The sequence below is a fragment of the Drechmeria coniospora genome, chromosome 03 (assembly GCF_001625195.1).
Source record: "Drechmeria coniospora strain ARSEF 6962 chromosome 03, whole genome shotgun sequence".
Classification (NCBI taxonomy): domain Eukaryota; kingdom Fungi; phylum Ascomycota; class Sordariomycetes; order Hypocreales; family Ophiocordycipitaceae; genus Drechmeria; species Drechmeria coniospora.
This window is the reverse complement of record NC_054391.1, coordinates 5,048,398-5,062,582: the sequence shown is the minus strand read 5'-3', so window position 1 is coordinate 5,062,582 and position 14,185 is coordinate 5,048,398. Positions and strand designations below refer to the sequence as shown.

The window sequence follows — 14,185 nt, the reverse complement described above, 5'->3', positions numbered from 1 at the left end:
GAGGGCTCCGGGGGGCGGTCGCAACGGCAAGATGGCGTTGGGCTAAAAGCAGGAAGGGATGGGATGGGACTGGTCTTTTGCGAGTGTCAGACACCTTTATTTCTACCGTCTTTGATGCTCGCGCGAGGTGGGAGCGAAAGGATGGGGTGGGCAAGACTTCATCACTACCTGATTTGTAGGGAATGCATGGTGTTTGGATGCAGAGTGAAATGACAATCGCATACGGCCCGCTCCTCCAAAAACACTAGACTAGACGTCGAATCGCATCGGACTGCTATGTACATACACGGTCGGAAGAAGGCTCGGCTGCTCTCGTAGACATGTCGGGCCCGACCAGGCAAGTCGCTGGATCAGGTGGCAAAGGACGCTACGTCCCCCTTCTGGGAGTACCCATCTTCTTTCGCTTCTCTCCCCCTTTCCTCGTCGGCACGACTCAAGCCGTCTTCTTCCATTGCGTGTAGACGCCGATCAAACTGCTGAGGGTACCGGCTAGGCCGACGAAGCCGTCGTCGAAGCCGATCCAGCCCAGGGCTGAGGTGGGGACGGTGAGGTCGGCAATGTCGCTGATCAGCTGGAGCTGGCTGACCGATCTCTCGCTGGAAGAACGGACTCGTCAGCAAGGGGGGGGACGGCGGCAGTCACGGGGGGGTCGAGGAGGGCGGATGGAGGCGTACATGGCGATGCGCTTGCTCTCGACGACACCTTCGCCGTCCTTGCGGTCAATCTTGGCCTCCCGCTGCTTGAGGCGGTAGAGGGTGTACAGCTGGGAGGCGAGGCTGAAGACGAGGCCCATGGCCCAAAAACGATAGGCCTGGCGCTGGGCGTTCTGAGCGCCCTGCCACTTGCGGGCGCCGATGGCATCGGGCAGGGCGATGGCATCGAAGGAGAGGTAGCCGGCGTAACCGACCTGTCGGCCGAAGGCGGCGTAGCGCAGGAAGGGGTCGAGGGACTTGGCGTCGGCGGCGACGGCGGCGGCCTTGACGTGCTCGACGGCCTTTCCGAAGCGGAGGATCTTGCGGGTGAGGCCGAACTGCTTCTTCATGGCGTTCCAAGGGGCCATCTGGTCGTTGGTGCCGTTGGTGCGGAGCAGGTACCAGGCGTAGAAGCGAGCAAAGTACTGGATCGTCCGCAGCAGCTTGTCTCGGCCGACGGTGGTCGCGACGAAGCGAAGGTAGTGAGCCACCGAAGGGTGGTAGACGAGCGTGTCGGCGACCATGATGGCAGGGCACCGTCGTCGACGGCGACGGGGAGCAAGGGAGAGCCCGACGGGTGCTTGCTCGGAGCGGGGAAGCTGGGCGTCAAAGGACGAGGGCGCGTCGTGGGCGAGAGGCTGCGAACGAAGAGTTTGTCCGACGGGTCGACGACGAAGGAGGAGGCGATGGGCACTTTTTGACGGTGCGCAGGGAGGAAGGGTGCAGCTCGACGACGGCGTTTGCGGATGGCCTTGGCGGTATCGGCGCGGCGGCAGCAAGCGCACATGCCGAGGTTCGTCGATGACACGCCAACGACGGACCCACGAACGGAGGAAGCCATTTCGGGCGACGCAGAGCACGTGAGGGCGGGGGTTGCACAAAGTAATACTTGGACACGTAAGTACTTGTACTTGTTTGTACGTACACCTACTTACCAAAAAAGTACTGTAATTTGTAGGTGTACTTGATGGTCCTTGCACCACCTCTGGCTACGGCACGGTGCCGCACAGTGCAGGGACACCAGCCACCCCAAAGGCAGTCAAGCCAGGCAGTCAAGCTCCCACACCACAGGCAGCCAGGCACTGTACACCTGCAATCGGTGCCCTGAAGGTCCAATTTTTCAGGGCAGATACCGGCAAGGCAATACCGTTGACCATTCTTGGACAGGAGGTGTAAAAAGTAACATGTACTGGTACCTGAACAAGTACCGTGCTGAATGTACCCGACCAAAGTACGTACTGTACAGCGTGTACCGCATCGCAGGCAGGCTCCTCCAGCGGTGTCAGGCCCAATTCAACCAGGACGATGGCGGTGCAGAACTGAGCTGGTGGCACCACGACCCCGTCGATTTTCTCCCATAACGTGCCCATAACATGCCCATAACATGCCCATAGCATGGGGGCATGCGGACCATGTACTTGCACGCCATGTACAGATACTTTGGCACAGCACTGTGCAGGGACTCTGCCATGGCGTACAGTACAACACGGTGCGCCCAGCGCATTGGGTGCTGAAGATTATTCCTGTGCGATTCGAATATAATTATTACGACACCAACCAGCTGCGGCTGTGCGGGGGGGCATGTTTCGCCATTCCTTTCGACACTTTGTTCCCTCACCACGTTCGCCGTCCCGTTTTCTCCCGGCGAATTCCAGCAGCCCGGCATCGGCCTCGGAGCCCTCGATGGCTGTGCCGTCACCACACCCCTTCCGTCCGTCCGTCCGACTCGGTGGCCGTGACGGGGCGCCGTGACGGACAGGGAGGGAGGGAGGGTGAGGGGGGGGGGGGGGAGGGCTAGCAGGGAGCCTCCGCCCGGCCCCCTACTAGGGCCCTATCGTGAGCCGGTCCTCACTCTGGGTCTGCTGGGTCCAAGTGTGCACTCACGGCATCTTCTTCTCCACAGGTGGCCTTGTGACGTCGAAATTTCTCGTGCCGGCGACGGCTCCTCGTCGCCCCTGGGGCCTTGATCCCCCCCCCCCCTTCCCACCCCGCCATGTCCTCCCCGCGATTCCCCGCGCCAGCAGCTGCCAGCCTACCTGTCCACTACAACTACCCCATCGTCCCGGGCGCCGTACCCAAGGAGCCGAGAATATCTGCTCCCTCCTCACCGACGGCATCCTTTCGCCTCGACATCTCGTCCTTTCCTGTCATCCATCGACGCCGCGTTGGCTCTCCGAATAGGCGGAATCACGGTTCAAGTCGGCTCGGGTCGAGCGATCAGCATCAGGCATCATGGCGGACGGCGGCAACGGCGAAAAGGTCAACACCAACATCGTCACCCTCACCCGCTTCCTCAACGAGGAGCAGACGAAGCACAAGGAGGCGACCGGTGACTTTACGTGCGTGTGCCCTCGTCGTCCCTCGCCGCCCCTCGCCGCCCCCCTCCCCTCGCCCGCCTGCGTGCATGGCCTTCCCCCTCGAAGCGGGCCTCGCTCACGGCTGACGCTCTCGCCGCCCGCAGCCTCCTCTGCCATGCCCTCCAGTTCTCCTTCAAGTCCATCGCCTACTACATCCGTCGGGCGACGCTCGTCAACCTCACGGGCCTCGCGGGCTCCGCCAACAGCACGGGCGACGACCAGAAGAAGCTCGACGTCATCTCCAATGACCTCTTCATCGAGGCCATGCGCTCGTCGGGCAAGTGCGCCCTCCTCGTCTCGGAGGAGGAGGACGACGTGATTTACTTCAAAAAGGCCGACGGCGCCCGGTACGCCGTCGCCTGCGACCCCATCGACGGCTCCTCCAACCTCGACGCCGGCGTCTCCGTCGGCACCATCTTCGCCGTCCACAAGCTCCCCGACAACTCCGAGGGCACCAAGGAGGACATCCTGAAGCCCGGCACCGAGCTCATCGCCGCCGGCTTCACCATGTACGGCGCCTCGGCCCAGCTCGTCCTCACCATGAAGGGCAGCACCGTCAACGGCTTCACCCTCGACAACGGCATCGGCGAGTTCATCCTCACCCACCCCGACATGCGCATGCCCAAGTCGCGGGCCATCTACTCGGTCAACGAGGGCAACTCGCTCTACTGGGAGGAGCCGACGGTGAACTACTTCAACTCGCTCAAGAAGGCCCAAGCCGACGGCAAGCCCTACAGCTCGCGCTACATCGGCAGCATGGTCGCCGACGCCTACCGCACCCTCCTCTACGGCGGCATGTTTGCCTACCCGGCCGACAAGAAGAGTCCCAAGGGCAAGCTGCGCATCCTGTACGAGTGCGCGCCCATGGCCATGGTCTTTGAGAACGGTGCGTCTTCTTCTCATCGGCGCCGCCGTCGGCCGGCCGCATCGATGCTCCCCCCTAACCCCGCCGCCGCCAACCCCCCCCCCCCCCCGGCCCGTCCTTTGCGCCTCGCTTGCTGACCAGGATGGCCCGTCACAGCCGGCGGCCAAGCGCTCGACAACAACATGAAGCGTATGCTCGAGGTTCACCCGGAGCACATCCACGATCGCTCCGGCATCTTCATGGGTAGCTACGACGAGATGGAAAAGGTCAAGATGTTTCACAAGAAATGAGAGCAGCCGTCTCGTCGTTTTGGACGAATCGAATGGAATGCAACGGCGGCCCGTGCGATGCCGGAGATGCGTGTATGACGTACCAGCCCATATGCCCATATATGTCTCTGACAAAGACGCCCTTGAATATACACACCATGGAACGAAACGCAGACCTATGCTTGCTCTTTTCCGGGTCCCTTCACGCACGGTTGGCAGACGAGCCGAGTGGCATTCTTGGCAGCCTTGAGCGGATGCTACCAGGCAGCCATCAAGCATCGAGCATCGAGCATCGAGAGCACAGTCACCGGTCGTTTGATATTCCTTCATCATCTTCGTCGCAGGTCTACGGTCCCACGATGGCCGCCGACTGTGAACGGGCCCGTGGCGGCGGGAGCGAGAAACTAAGCACGGCGAGGCTCGCCAACCCGATGAGGCTCCAACCCAATGAGGCACCATGATCAAGGCCGACGTTTGTAAAGTCAATACGGGCTGGTTCGGAAGAAGAAAAAGAACTGCTTGCCATACACCATCTTCTCAAGGAGCGAACATGTAAACGTGAAAGGAGGCACGGATGGATCGGTCACCGCCTCCGGGGCGACGCCTGCGTCCATCAGGCCATGCCGCACAGCAGCTTCCGCCACCAGGAGTGCTGCACCGCCGGCCGCGAGGGGAATTCCTCCAAGTCGGATTCGTTCCTCCTGAGGTCCTTGCGTTCCTCCATCTCGCCCTCGTCCGGCTCGGCGACGACCGTCGTCGCCGTCGAGGACGGGACGCGCTTAAAGGCGGCGATGGCGTGCAGCTCGAGCGAAAAGTCTCCTTCCTGCTGGCCGAAAAAGCTGCAGGGGGGGGAGCCGCATGGCATCGTCAGCCGCCGTCGTACACTGCCCGTCGCCGCTCCCTCGATCGGCTTCACTCACCTTCGCATCATGAGCCCCACTCGCTTGATGTCGCCGAGGTTCAGAGGCCGGGCATCGCCCTTGGGCCGGCCCCTGTAGGTGGCCCGAAAGTCTTCCCAGCGCAGCTTCACGTCGCCGGGCTTGTCGGCGACGAACTCGGCCTCCCAGCTGATGGCCGCCTGCTCGCGGCCGTCATCCCTCGGCGGCGGCAGCTCGTCCTTGAGCGTCAGCGCGTATCGCTTGCCGTCGGCCTTGCCGGGCCCCGCGACGGCGACGATGATGCCCTCGTAATCGCGCAGGTCCCACGAGAGCGTGCCGAGGCTGTGCTGGGAGGCGAAGCCGGCGCCGCCGAGGGCCGTGATGTCGAGGTGGCCGTGGAAGCGGGCGCGCTCGGGGTTCGAGACCGACAGGTGGGACCGGCTCGCGCCGCCTCGCACGCGGTCGTCGGATGTGACCCAGAGGGACGAGTCCCACGGGCTGGAAGGCGGAGAGACGAGGTCAGCACCGCCGTCGAGGCCGCCGTTGGCTCGGGGGGCTTACTGGTCACCGCCGTAGAGGTAGAGAATGTTGTCAATCATCGGCACGACCGGAGTGGGGGGTGGCCAGGCTGGCTGGCACTGGTGCATGAACGAGCGTGAAATTAGGTCGTACTGTGCATCTACCAGTCACCCTGCTCGCGGCCCGGTGATGGTTCGTCGTGAGGTGGCGATGTGCGATGTGTGACGGGTGATGGTTTGGCTTGGGTTGGTTTGCTTTCCTCGATAAATTCACCACGGGCTGGTAGTAAGTACAGTGTACAAGTTGTACAAGTAGTTGTACATGTACTTCAGTACTTCACTGCGAGTGCTCCGTGCTCCGTGCAGACCCAAAGGTATTATTACTCCGTACGGAGTAAGTAATCCGTAGATGTGTGTTACATGGTACGGTGTACATGTACAGTGCCTCACCTACAGTAATACTTGGGTCGTTCAGTACCGGTACATGTGCTTATCCCCCAGGGAGGCGTAAGTACTTGGCCGTTACTGCACACGGTAGGAGCCTGCCTATTAATAGCGGGCCTAAGATCTTCCCGCCGCAACTAAGCCGATTTCAGTCAAAGCCTCCTAGCTAAGCGCCAGAGGTCATGCGCTGCTCGGGTGCTTTGGCGGCGCCTACAACGACGAAACAAGACATACCTCGTCCTAGTACCAACTAGGCAATACTTGGTGCACCATCCAAGTACAGTAAATGCACAGGTAGGTGTACTTGTTCGCCTACAGTACTCCGTACTAATACTCGGCAGACCTGTACGCCGTACTCTGCTTGTCTGCATACAGCAATAACCCATGTACTATTGTCCTGTTCGAGTACAGCAATACATGGACAGTTGCATTTATGCATGTACACCTCAGGTGCATGTCCGGTAAGTGCATGTGCACACGAGGCGGGAAATTGCTCCATCCTCCCAAGCAGCGACGTGGGACAGATTGCCACGGCCTGCCGCTGTCTTCAACGCACCCTCGATTCAGAGCGGCCGGACATGATCATGATGCACAGTTCAGGAACCAGCAAAGACACTGCTGCAATACAGGCACCACCGATTCAAGGTCGATGGGCATCATCATCACATACTGTCCAGGGACCTGCCAAGGCACCGCTGCCAGAACACACCATCGATTCAAAGTGAACGAGCATGGTCGTGGTCTACCGTCCAGGGACCAACAATGGTACTGCTGCCATCAATGCACCCTCGATTCAAAGTGGATGGACATGACTATGTTGTACAGCCCAGCCAGCACAAGCAACGGTGCTGCTGTCATCAATCCACGCCCGATTCAAAGTGGACGGACATGATCATCATATACAGTCCATGGACCAGCCAAGGCATCGCTGCCATCAACGCACCGTCGATTCGAAATGATAGACATGTTCACGACATACATTGTACAGCCCAAGGACCGGCAATGGTGCTGCTGCCATGAATGCACCATCGATTCAGGGTGGATGGACATGATCATGATATACGGTCCAAGGACCAGCAAAGGGGAAAGGTCGGCTGGCCGTCTTCACGACGCAAGCAGTTTCCCTTACGGAGAGCGTTTCGCCCCTTCTTTTCCTGAAGCTCTGGCATCGATCCACTCGTTCATTGTCTATGCCGAGAACGCGCCATCGCAGCTACTCACGGCCAAGTCAAGACCCATCTGCAAATGACTCGATTCAAAACCGTCGACCCCTCGGGGTGGAAACAGGTATGTTTTGCCTGTTCTCTCTCTCTCTCTCTCTCTCTCTCAAAAAAAAAAGGCAAAAGCGCGGCAGGAGACGGTCCATCCATGGCTCCCAATAAAAACGTGCGTCCCTTCATCATTATCTTACATGGCATGCCAAGCCAAGCTAGCTGTCGCGAATATCCATGATGATCCAACCGAAAAGGCCCGTGGCGAGCGCGACGAGGGCAAAGGTGAGCATGCCAGCGCCGACTCTATCGCCGACGGTGACGGGCCGGTCGTTCCTCCGACAGCTCTCGCAGAGGCTGCTGCGGGCGCCGGCGTTCGGGTCGCCCTTGGAGGTGCCGCCCGACTTGGCCGTCACGGGGCTCTTGGCGTCGCCGATGAGCTGCGAGAGGACGGCGCCGAGGACGCTCATCTGCTGGCTGACACCGGTCCTGCCGTCGTAGGTGCCCGTCGCCCACTGGAAGCCGCACTGGCGTCCAAAGGCGCCGCCGGTGCACTGCCTGATGGCCGCCGCCGCCGACTTGGCGAGCATGGGGGCGATGCTGGCGGATATCGAGGGCACCATCTGGGTGATGACGGCGTACCACCGATGCAGGAAGCCCTTGAAGGAGAGCATGTCCGTCGTGCACGTGCCGGGCTTCTCGCACGGAAGTTCGACGGCGACGCCCTCGGGGAAAAAGGTTTTGAGACCGTGGCTCACGAGCCTCTCGGTCCTCGCCTTCCAGACGGCATCCTCGGTCTAGGAGATGAAGCAAGGTCAGAGGCCGGCGCTTCGGACCGCTCCGAGAGAGGGGGGTATTTGGTCCACTCACGGCGTTGTAGAGAAAGGCGGCGCCTTGGGCGAAGACGGCGTTGTTGTAGGAGAATTCGGCCATGTTGATGTCGGTGCAGTTGTGCTTGCCGTGGGCGCCGTCGTAGATGGCGTAGGTGGCCGCGTCGAGGTAGCCGACGGCCTCCATCCAGTCCCAGGTCCTGACGGCCCAGTCTCGGTACGTCTCGTTGCCGGTGTAGCGGTAGAGGCGGGCGCCGAGGTTGAAGAAGCAGCCGTTGGCGATGCTGTTCTTGTAGTCGTAGCCGGTGTTGAAGCTGTAGATCTGCCAGTGCATGCCGCCGCCGCAGTCCTGGTCGTGTCGGTCGGGCGCCGCCTGGGTGTTGAAGACGGCCTGGGCGAGGGCGAGCCACTGCGGCCGGTCGGCGGGCGGGTCGGGGAACCTCGACTCGGCGGCGAGCATGGCCGACATGCCCCAGAAGGCCTGGTCGTCGTTTCCGAGCGAGGCGGTGACGTTGGGAGGTTGATAGTCGCGGCCGGGGCCGACCTGCCACTGCATGGCCGTCATGACCTCGTCGTTGTAGGTCGCGTCGCCGGTCCAGGCCCAGTAGTCGATCAGGGTCCCCCACATGGCACCGGCCTCCCACCAGTAGTAGTCACCGGCGGGTGGAGGGCCGGGGAGGATGCCGGGCGTCGCGCCCGAGAGGTTTCCCTTGTAGTACTGCATCATGTCCCAGGCGACGGTGCCGGCCGTCCGCCTGATGGCCTCTGGACGAAGGTGACGAGGGTCAGCTGGTCGGTCGGCGCCTCGGCACCCTGAGGCTCCGTACCTTGGGAATCGATGGAGAAGCGGGGGGGAGCATCGTCGGCGATGGTCAGGCTCGCCACGGCCAGCAGGGCCGAGAGGGTGAGGAGCGAGCGCATGGTCGAAGGGAATGGGCGGCCGAGGACGATCCCGGGGCCGCGGGCATCTGGCGAAACGGACGATCGGAGCAAGGGCCGACGCGGAAATGACCGAGCGAGCGAGACGAACGAGCGATTGGTCGTGCGTACGCACTCTTGGTCCGAACGGCGAGGCAGCGTGCGGTCGTCGACGTCGGCGTCGGCGTCGGCGGTGGTGAGAAGGATCGAAGGGATTCGCCTTCGGACGTGATTCGTTCTGTGGGAGGGCGACGACCGGACCCTTCTCTCCTCGTCGCCCGGTGGGAGGGTTCCCCTGTGTTGGGCAGATTGTGTTGTCAGCCTCGAGCACACGTACCACTCTGTTCGTGCAGAGCCATCCATCCAACGGTAGCATCGCGGCTCCAGGCGGGGGCCTATTCGTCGCAGTCGTTGGTCCGTCTGGAGGCACCTACACCCTTGCATATCTGCACCTATTACTTGCTGCGCATGCATGACAAGCATGACATGCATGTACGCGGTACTCGTAACTTGTGCTCTGTAGTTGTACTTGCAAGAAAGTACCCCGACCTTCATGCCAAGTGCAGATACAAGTACACTGTCTATGGGCATGTACTTGTACTCTGCGCATGCAAATGTAGGTGTATGCAAATAAGTAGTTGTACTGTAGGTGTCGGTACAAGTACGAGCACTACTAAATACGACTCCGTACGGAGTACTGCAGGGTAAATCCCCGGCCGGGGCCCACAATCGGCGCTCGCTCGGGTGGCGAGGTTCGGCCTTGTTGTCCTGATTTGGCTCCTGCTGGCGTTGACGGCGGGGCTGGGTCCGTTACAGTGCACTGACGAGCTGGGTTGCACTGTGCACCCTCCCGAAGCTATGCATGCACCTACAGCGTCCCGGTGTATGGTATGTAAATGTAATACTCGGTATACGCGGCCGGAACAAGTACATGCAGTTGTCCGGGGTTTGGAATACAGCATGAGGAAGTCGCCTCTATCGGCTCGCAGGTACCTCGCCCACGTTGACCCTGGGGAGAGTGACTCGGGCAGGATATCATTGCGCCCTACTGTCGTGTACCGTGCGGTGTACTTATTGTAGTCTGTACCGGTACAATCGTGTCCAAGTGCAAGTGCATGCACTGCGCAGTGTACTCGTAAAAACTCCATGCAGCCATGGTACGTACAGCACTGCCCGGGTACCTGCTCGGTACAATACTTGTATATACAGGTGGCAACACTGTGCATGTTCCATCTGCGTACTGGGACGTAACAGTACGTGCACAGCACAGTGCAAGTACGATCATGGGCGCACTGAATAGCGGTCCGTATTCTGAGCCGTACTTGTACAAGTACAGGTTGCTACTCCGTGGTACGATGCAGCATTGTACCAGCACACGTACTGTACATACGACCACGTACGACCACATACCAGCACGTGTACGTCCACGTGACGGGCGTCGACTGCATCTCGTCATTCTACCATCGGCGGCGACAGTTTTGCCTACACGTACACCGCACGCCTGGACGATGCTGGCCCTCAACCCCCCGTACCGCGATCAGCATGACGACGACGGAATGACAGCCATGACGTGGCATGCACATGGCCTTCTGATGGCCGCGCCCGAACGAAGCAATGGCCATGCGTGGACTGGCCGCTTAGAGAATCAACCACATCACGCAGAGGGCAAGTACCGCATATCGCCATGAGTAGTGGGCTGGACCATCGCATATGAGTTGTCCGGTACGTCGTCGTTGCACACTTTTGCGTTTACATGTAAGGGGTGCAGGCGGCATGCCATGCACCGGCGCCTTGGGGTGTGGTGCGCTTGCAAGTCCCCTCGCGGCTCGCTCTCGATCTGTCGACTTCCCGTCGTCCTCGGTGCCTGCTTACCACCTGCACGCAAGTGCAACGAAGTCCATGGGAAATTACGATTCATTTGTCGCAACAGGCTGCGGGAGATCCGCCGGCCGGCTCTCGCCTGATCGGTTCGTCTGCTCGTTGATGCCGCTGTGGCTGTTCACTAGGTCTTCAAGGTGCCGGCCGAAATAGGCGTGAAAGCGGACACGGTCGCGCAGGACTTGTACCCTGTCGCATGCACCCTTGGGCGACGTGTTGTTTGAGTGAATCATGCCCGTCGTCAGTCATTTCTTGCTAGGTTCAAAAACTGCGAGCAAGGCCAGAGAGAGGATCGAATTAAGGCTGTAAGCGAGCACGCAAGTGCCTGCACACCACCAGGCACGTATAGGAAGTCTGTGCATGTACATGTGCACGTACATGCCCTGATTCAGGATGCTTCCCACCACGGCGAGAACGTCGCTCTCCTTGGCAGGCATAATCAAACATGAAGCAACGCACCTGGACCTCATGTCGTGAGGAAGGGATCTCGATGCAAAAGTGGGGGCGTTATTTTTAGCTACATGTCCGGAGTACAGTCCGTGTACCTGCCGTGCGGTCAATGCTTGTAAAAGGGTATCGAGTACTTGTATTCAAGCACAGATAGGTGCTGCGGAATGCGACGCAGGACCCGCCGTTGAAGTACCTGTACTTGGCTGCTCCACTCCGTCTCCGTTCATGTACCTATACAGTACTTGCATCACGCTCCTCCGCAAGGTGGATCGGAATGGCGTCGGGCACCAACCACTCCGTGCAGGGTAACCTAATCATCCGCTATACATGAACGGCCATGCAAGCAGACAAGTACTTACATGTACACTCCAACTTTCCATGTCTCTCGCTCGTCGAGACGGCCATGTTCATGGCCTTGCAAGTTCTTTCATGTAGTAGTTTGTGTGTTTGCAAGTTACTTGCCTGCCGCAGTACGTCCAAATTGGTACAAGTTCGCCCGTCCCTGAATCAGAGGTCGAAGCCAACGTGTGCCCATAATCTCAAGTCTTCTAGCGTCCTCTTGTAGCTATTGCAACATCCATCGCCTCTCATTCAGCTCTGTTCGTACGGCATGGTACGTGTAAAAGCCTAGAAAAGTACGACCAAGCAGCCATTGCAATGCCAATGGTGTGCATGTACGTGCAGGACAATCAACACGTGCCCCTTGGATGCAGGACCGCTGGTGTTTGCGTCGTCAAACCGGACGGAAGGGGGCTCCATGCAGCAATGCTTTTCGGTTTCTTCGTTCCACATTTCTTCCTCGTGCGGCCTCTCCATTCTTCCCATACCTGAGTCGCACACCTACGTGCTCTCACACTTGCGCCGAGACCGTCATTCCCTTCCGGTATACGCAAGGTTGAATATTTTTCTCTCTCCCGGGCAGCACATATAGGATGTTTGGGGGGACTACTTCTCTGCTTCGTCTTACTCTCCCCCTCTCCGAGTTACGCCCAAAGACGGATCAGCGGGCTTTTTTGTCATAGCCAGGTACGGACAGCGAGTGCAGGCTTTCCGCGCAGTACACATGCGTCGCAGCAGGTTCAGCTTTGAGATTCAGCGCCATGCCATCTACCCTTCTCGCCACCTTCAAGGCGGCTCTGGCCCTGACAGCTACGGCCACCATCGGGTACGCTTCCACCATCCGGCCGCCGCCCGGTACGTTTCCTGCCGCTCGAGGCTTCGGACTGGAGCGACGCGCTCCTGGCGTGAGCGGGAAACCTTGGATCCGGTCCTTCAACCTCTCCGTCCCCATCGATCACTTCCACAATGACTCCCGTTACGAGCCGCATTCGGATGGCCACTTCAATCTTCGGTACTGGCTTGATGCGTCCAACTATAAAGAGGGCGGCCCCGTTATCGTCCTCCACTCTGGCGAGTTCAACAGCCAAGATCGGCTGGCTTATCTCGATTACGGTATCGTCTCCATCCTTACCAAGGCTACCGGCGGCGTCGGCCTCATCTTGGAGCACCGGTACTACGGAACGAGTTTTCCGACCGCAAACCTAACCTTTGAAAATCTTCGCTTCCTCACGACCGAGCAGGCCCTTGCCGACACGGCCTACTTTGCAAAGCACGTCCAGTTCTACGGTCTTGAGCATCATAACCTCACGGCGCCCAACGCGCCTTGGATTCTCTATGGTGGCTCCTATGCCGGATCCGTCGCAGCCTTTGCCCGCAAGCTGTATCCCGATATCTTCTGGGGCGCCATCTCCTCCTCGGGCCCGCTGCAGGCCATAGACAACTTCTGGCAGTTTTTTGAAGTTTCGCGACGCTACGCCCCGGCTGACTGCTCGGTTACGCAGCAGAAACTCGTTCATGTCATCGACACGATGCTCTTTAGTAATGATAGCAGAGATGCCACTCGAATCAAGAAGGTCTTTGGCCTTGAGTATTTATGGGACGATGAGTTTGCTGGCCTTTTATCTGCCACTTGGGGCCGGTTCCAGAATACCAACTGGGATCCCAAGTTGAATGATACGAGTTTCAACGCCTACTGCACAACGATTACGTCGAATAGCCTTCTATTTCAGAACGCGACTTCACTACGCTCCGAGGTTGAGCGTGCCGTTATCCTTGCAGGCTACAAGGGGGAGGCGGAGCTGCTGTCGACGCAAATGCTCAACTGGATCGGCTACACGAGGAAGAAGATGGAGAGGCTCGGAGAGTGGTGCCGGAAGAAGGACCTTCGAGAATGTATATCAGGTCGCTTCGACCAGCCTAATACGCGTCTGGATGCCGGTTTCATGCGAACGTGGGGATATCAAACATGCACCGAGTGAGTCACCCCCCTCGTCGTCTTATTTCCTTTGCTTGGTCGTCTGTTGAACATTGGCGACATGCAGATGGGGGCTCTTCCAGAGCGGCGAAGGCTTCCCTGAGGATGTTCTTCCCGTCGTCTCTCGGGCATACACGTACGAGTACGCGGCCATGAATTGCCGCCGACAGTTCAACATGACAACTCGGCCCAACGTTCAAGCCATTAACAAGCTTGGTGGCTTTCAGTTCAGCTTCCCTCGCGTTGCCATCATTGACGGTACCCATGATGAATGGCGCGCTGCCACGCCGCACGCCTTTGGCCAGCGGGATCGGAACTCGACAACGACGGAGCCGTTTATTCTCATCGATGGGGCAGCCCACCACTGGGACGAGAACGGGCTGAAGGAAGAAGATGAGGGCAAGGCCGGCCTGCTGCCAGAGGCGGTTGCTAAGACGCAGGCCATGGAGGTAGAGTTTGTCAAGGCATGGCTGAGGGAGTTTGACTCTGTGAAATCAGGCAAGGTAGTCGAGGGGTAGACTCGGACGAGGTGTCGGAGGGTCCATCCAGGACGGTGACGTT

General features: G+C 59.4%; 6 protein-coding genes across 6 annotated transcripts; 2 read left to right on the top strand and 4 right to left on the bottom strand.

Moving 5' to 3' along the window:
* Positions 1–433: 433 nt before the first annotated feature.
* Positions 434–1,533, bottom strand: DCS_07086 (peroxisomal biogenesis factor 11; the record flags this gene model as incomplete). The annotated part of the gene is made up of 3 exons (XM_040804372.1): positions 434–596; positions 675–1,330; positions 1,387–1,533. 3 exons carry the CDS (start codon positions 1,531–1,533, stop codon positions 434–436), a joined length of 966 nt encoding a protein of 321 aa, XP_040654476.1.
* Positions 1,534–2,924: 1,391 nt separating this feature from the next.
* DCS_07085 (fructose-1,6-bisphosphatase) lies at positions 2,925–4,204 on the top strand (the record flags this gene model as incomplete). Its single annotated transcript, XM_040804371.1, has 3 exons — positions 2,925–3,031; positions 3,154–3,935; positions 4,071–4,204. The coding sequence occupies 3 exons, from the start codon at positions 2,925–2,927 to the stop codon at positions 4,202–4,204; spliced, it is 1,023 nt and encodes a 340-aa protein (XP_040654475.1).
* A 592-nt stretch (positions 4,205–4,796) lies between these two features.
* Positions 4,797–5,660, bottom strand: DCS_07084 (Complex I intermediate-associated protein 30; the record flags this gene model as incomplete). The annotated part of the gene is made up of 3 exons (XM_040804370.1): positions 4,797–5,022; positions 5,104–5,559; positions 5,623–5,660. The coding sequence occupies 3 exons, from the start codon at positions 5,658–5,660 to the stop codon at positions 4,797–4,799; spliced, it is 720 nt and encodes a 239-aa protein (XP_040654474.1).
* Positions 5,661–7,452: 1,792 nt separating this feature from the next.
* On the bottom strand, positions 7,453–9,358 carry DCS_07083 (Glycoside hydrolase, family 76; the record flags this gene model as incomplete). The annotated part of the gene is made up of 2 exons (XM_040804369.1): positions 7,453–8,031; positions 8,105–9,358. 2 exons carry the CDS (start codon positions 9,356–9,358, stop codon positions 7,453–7,455), a joined length of 1,833 nt encoding a protein of 610 aa, XP_040654473.1.
* A 1,531-nt stretch (positions 9,359–10,889) lies between these two features.
* Positions 10,890–11,093, bottom strand: DCS_07082 (uncharacterized protein; the record flags this gene model as incomplete). The annotated part of the gene is made up of 1 exon (XM_040804368.1): positions 10,890–11,093. The coding sequence occupies one exon, from the start codon at positions 11,091–11,093 to the stop codon at positions 10,890–10,892; it is 204 nt and encodes a 67-aa protein (XP_040654472.1).
* A 1,317-nt stretch (positions 11,094–12,410) lies between these two features.
* On the top strand, positions 12,411–14,142 carry DCS_07081 (uncharacterized protein; the record flags this gene model as incomplete). Its single annotated transcript, XM_040804367.1, has 2 exons — positions 12,411–13,624; positions 13,692–14,142. The coding sequence occupies 2 exons, from the start codon at positions 12,411–12,413 to the stop codon at positions 14,140–14,142; spliced, it is 1,665 nt and encodes a 554-aa protein (XP_040654471.1).
* Between the last annotated feature and the right edge of the window lie 43 nt (positions 14,143–14,185).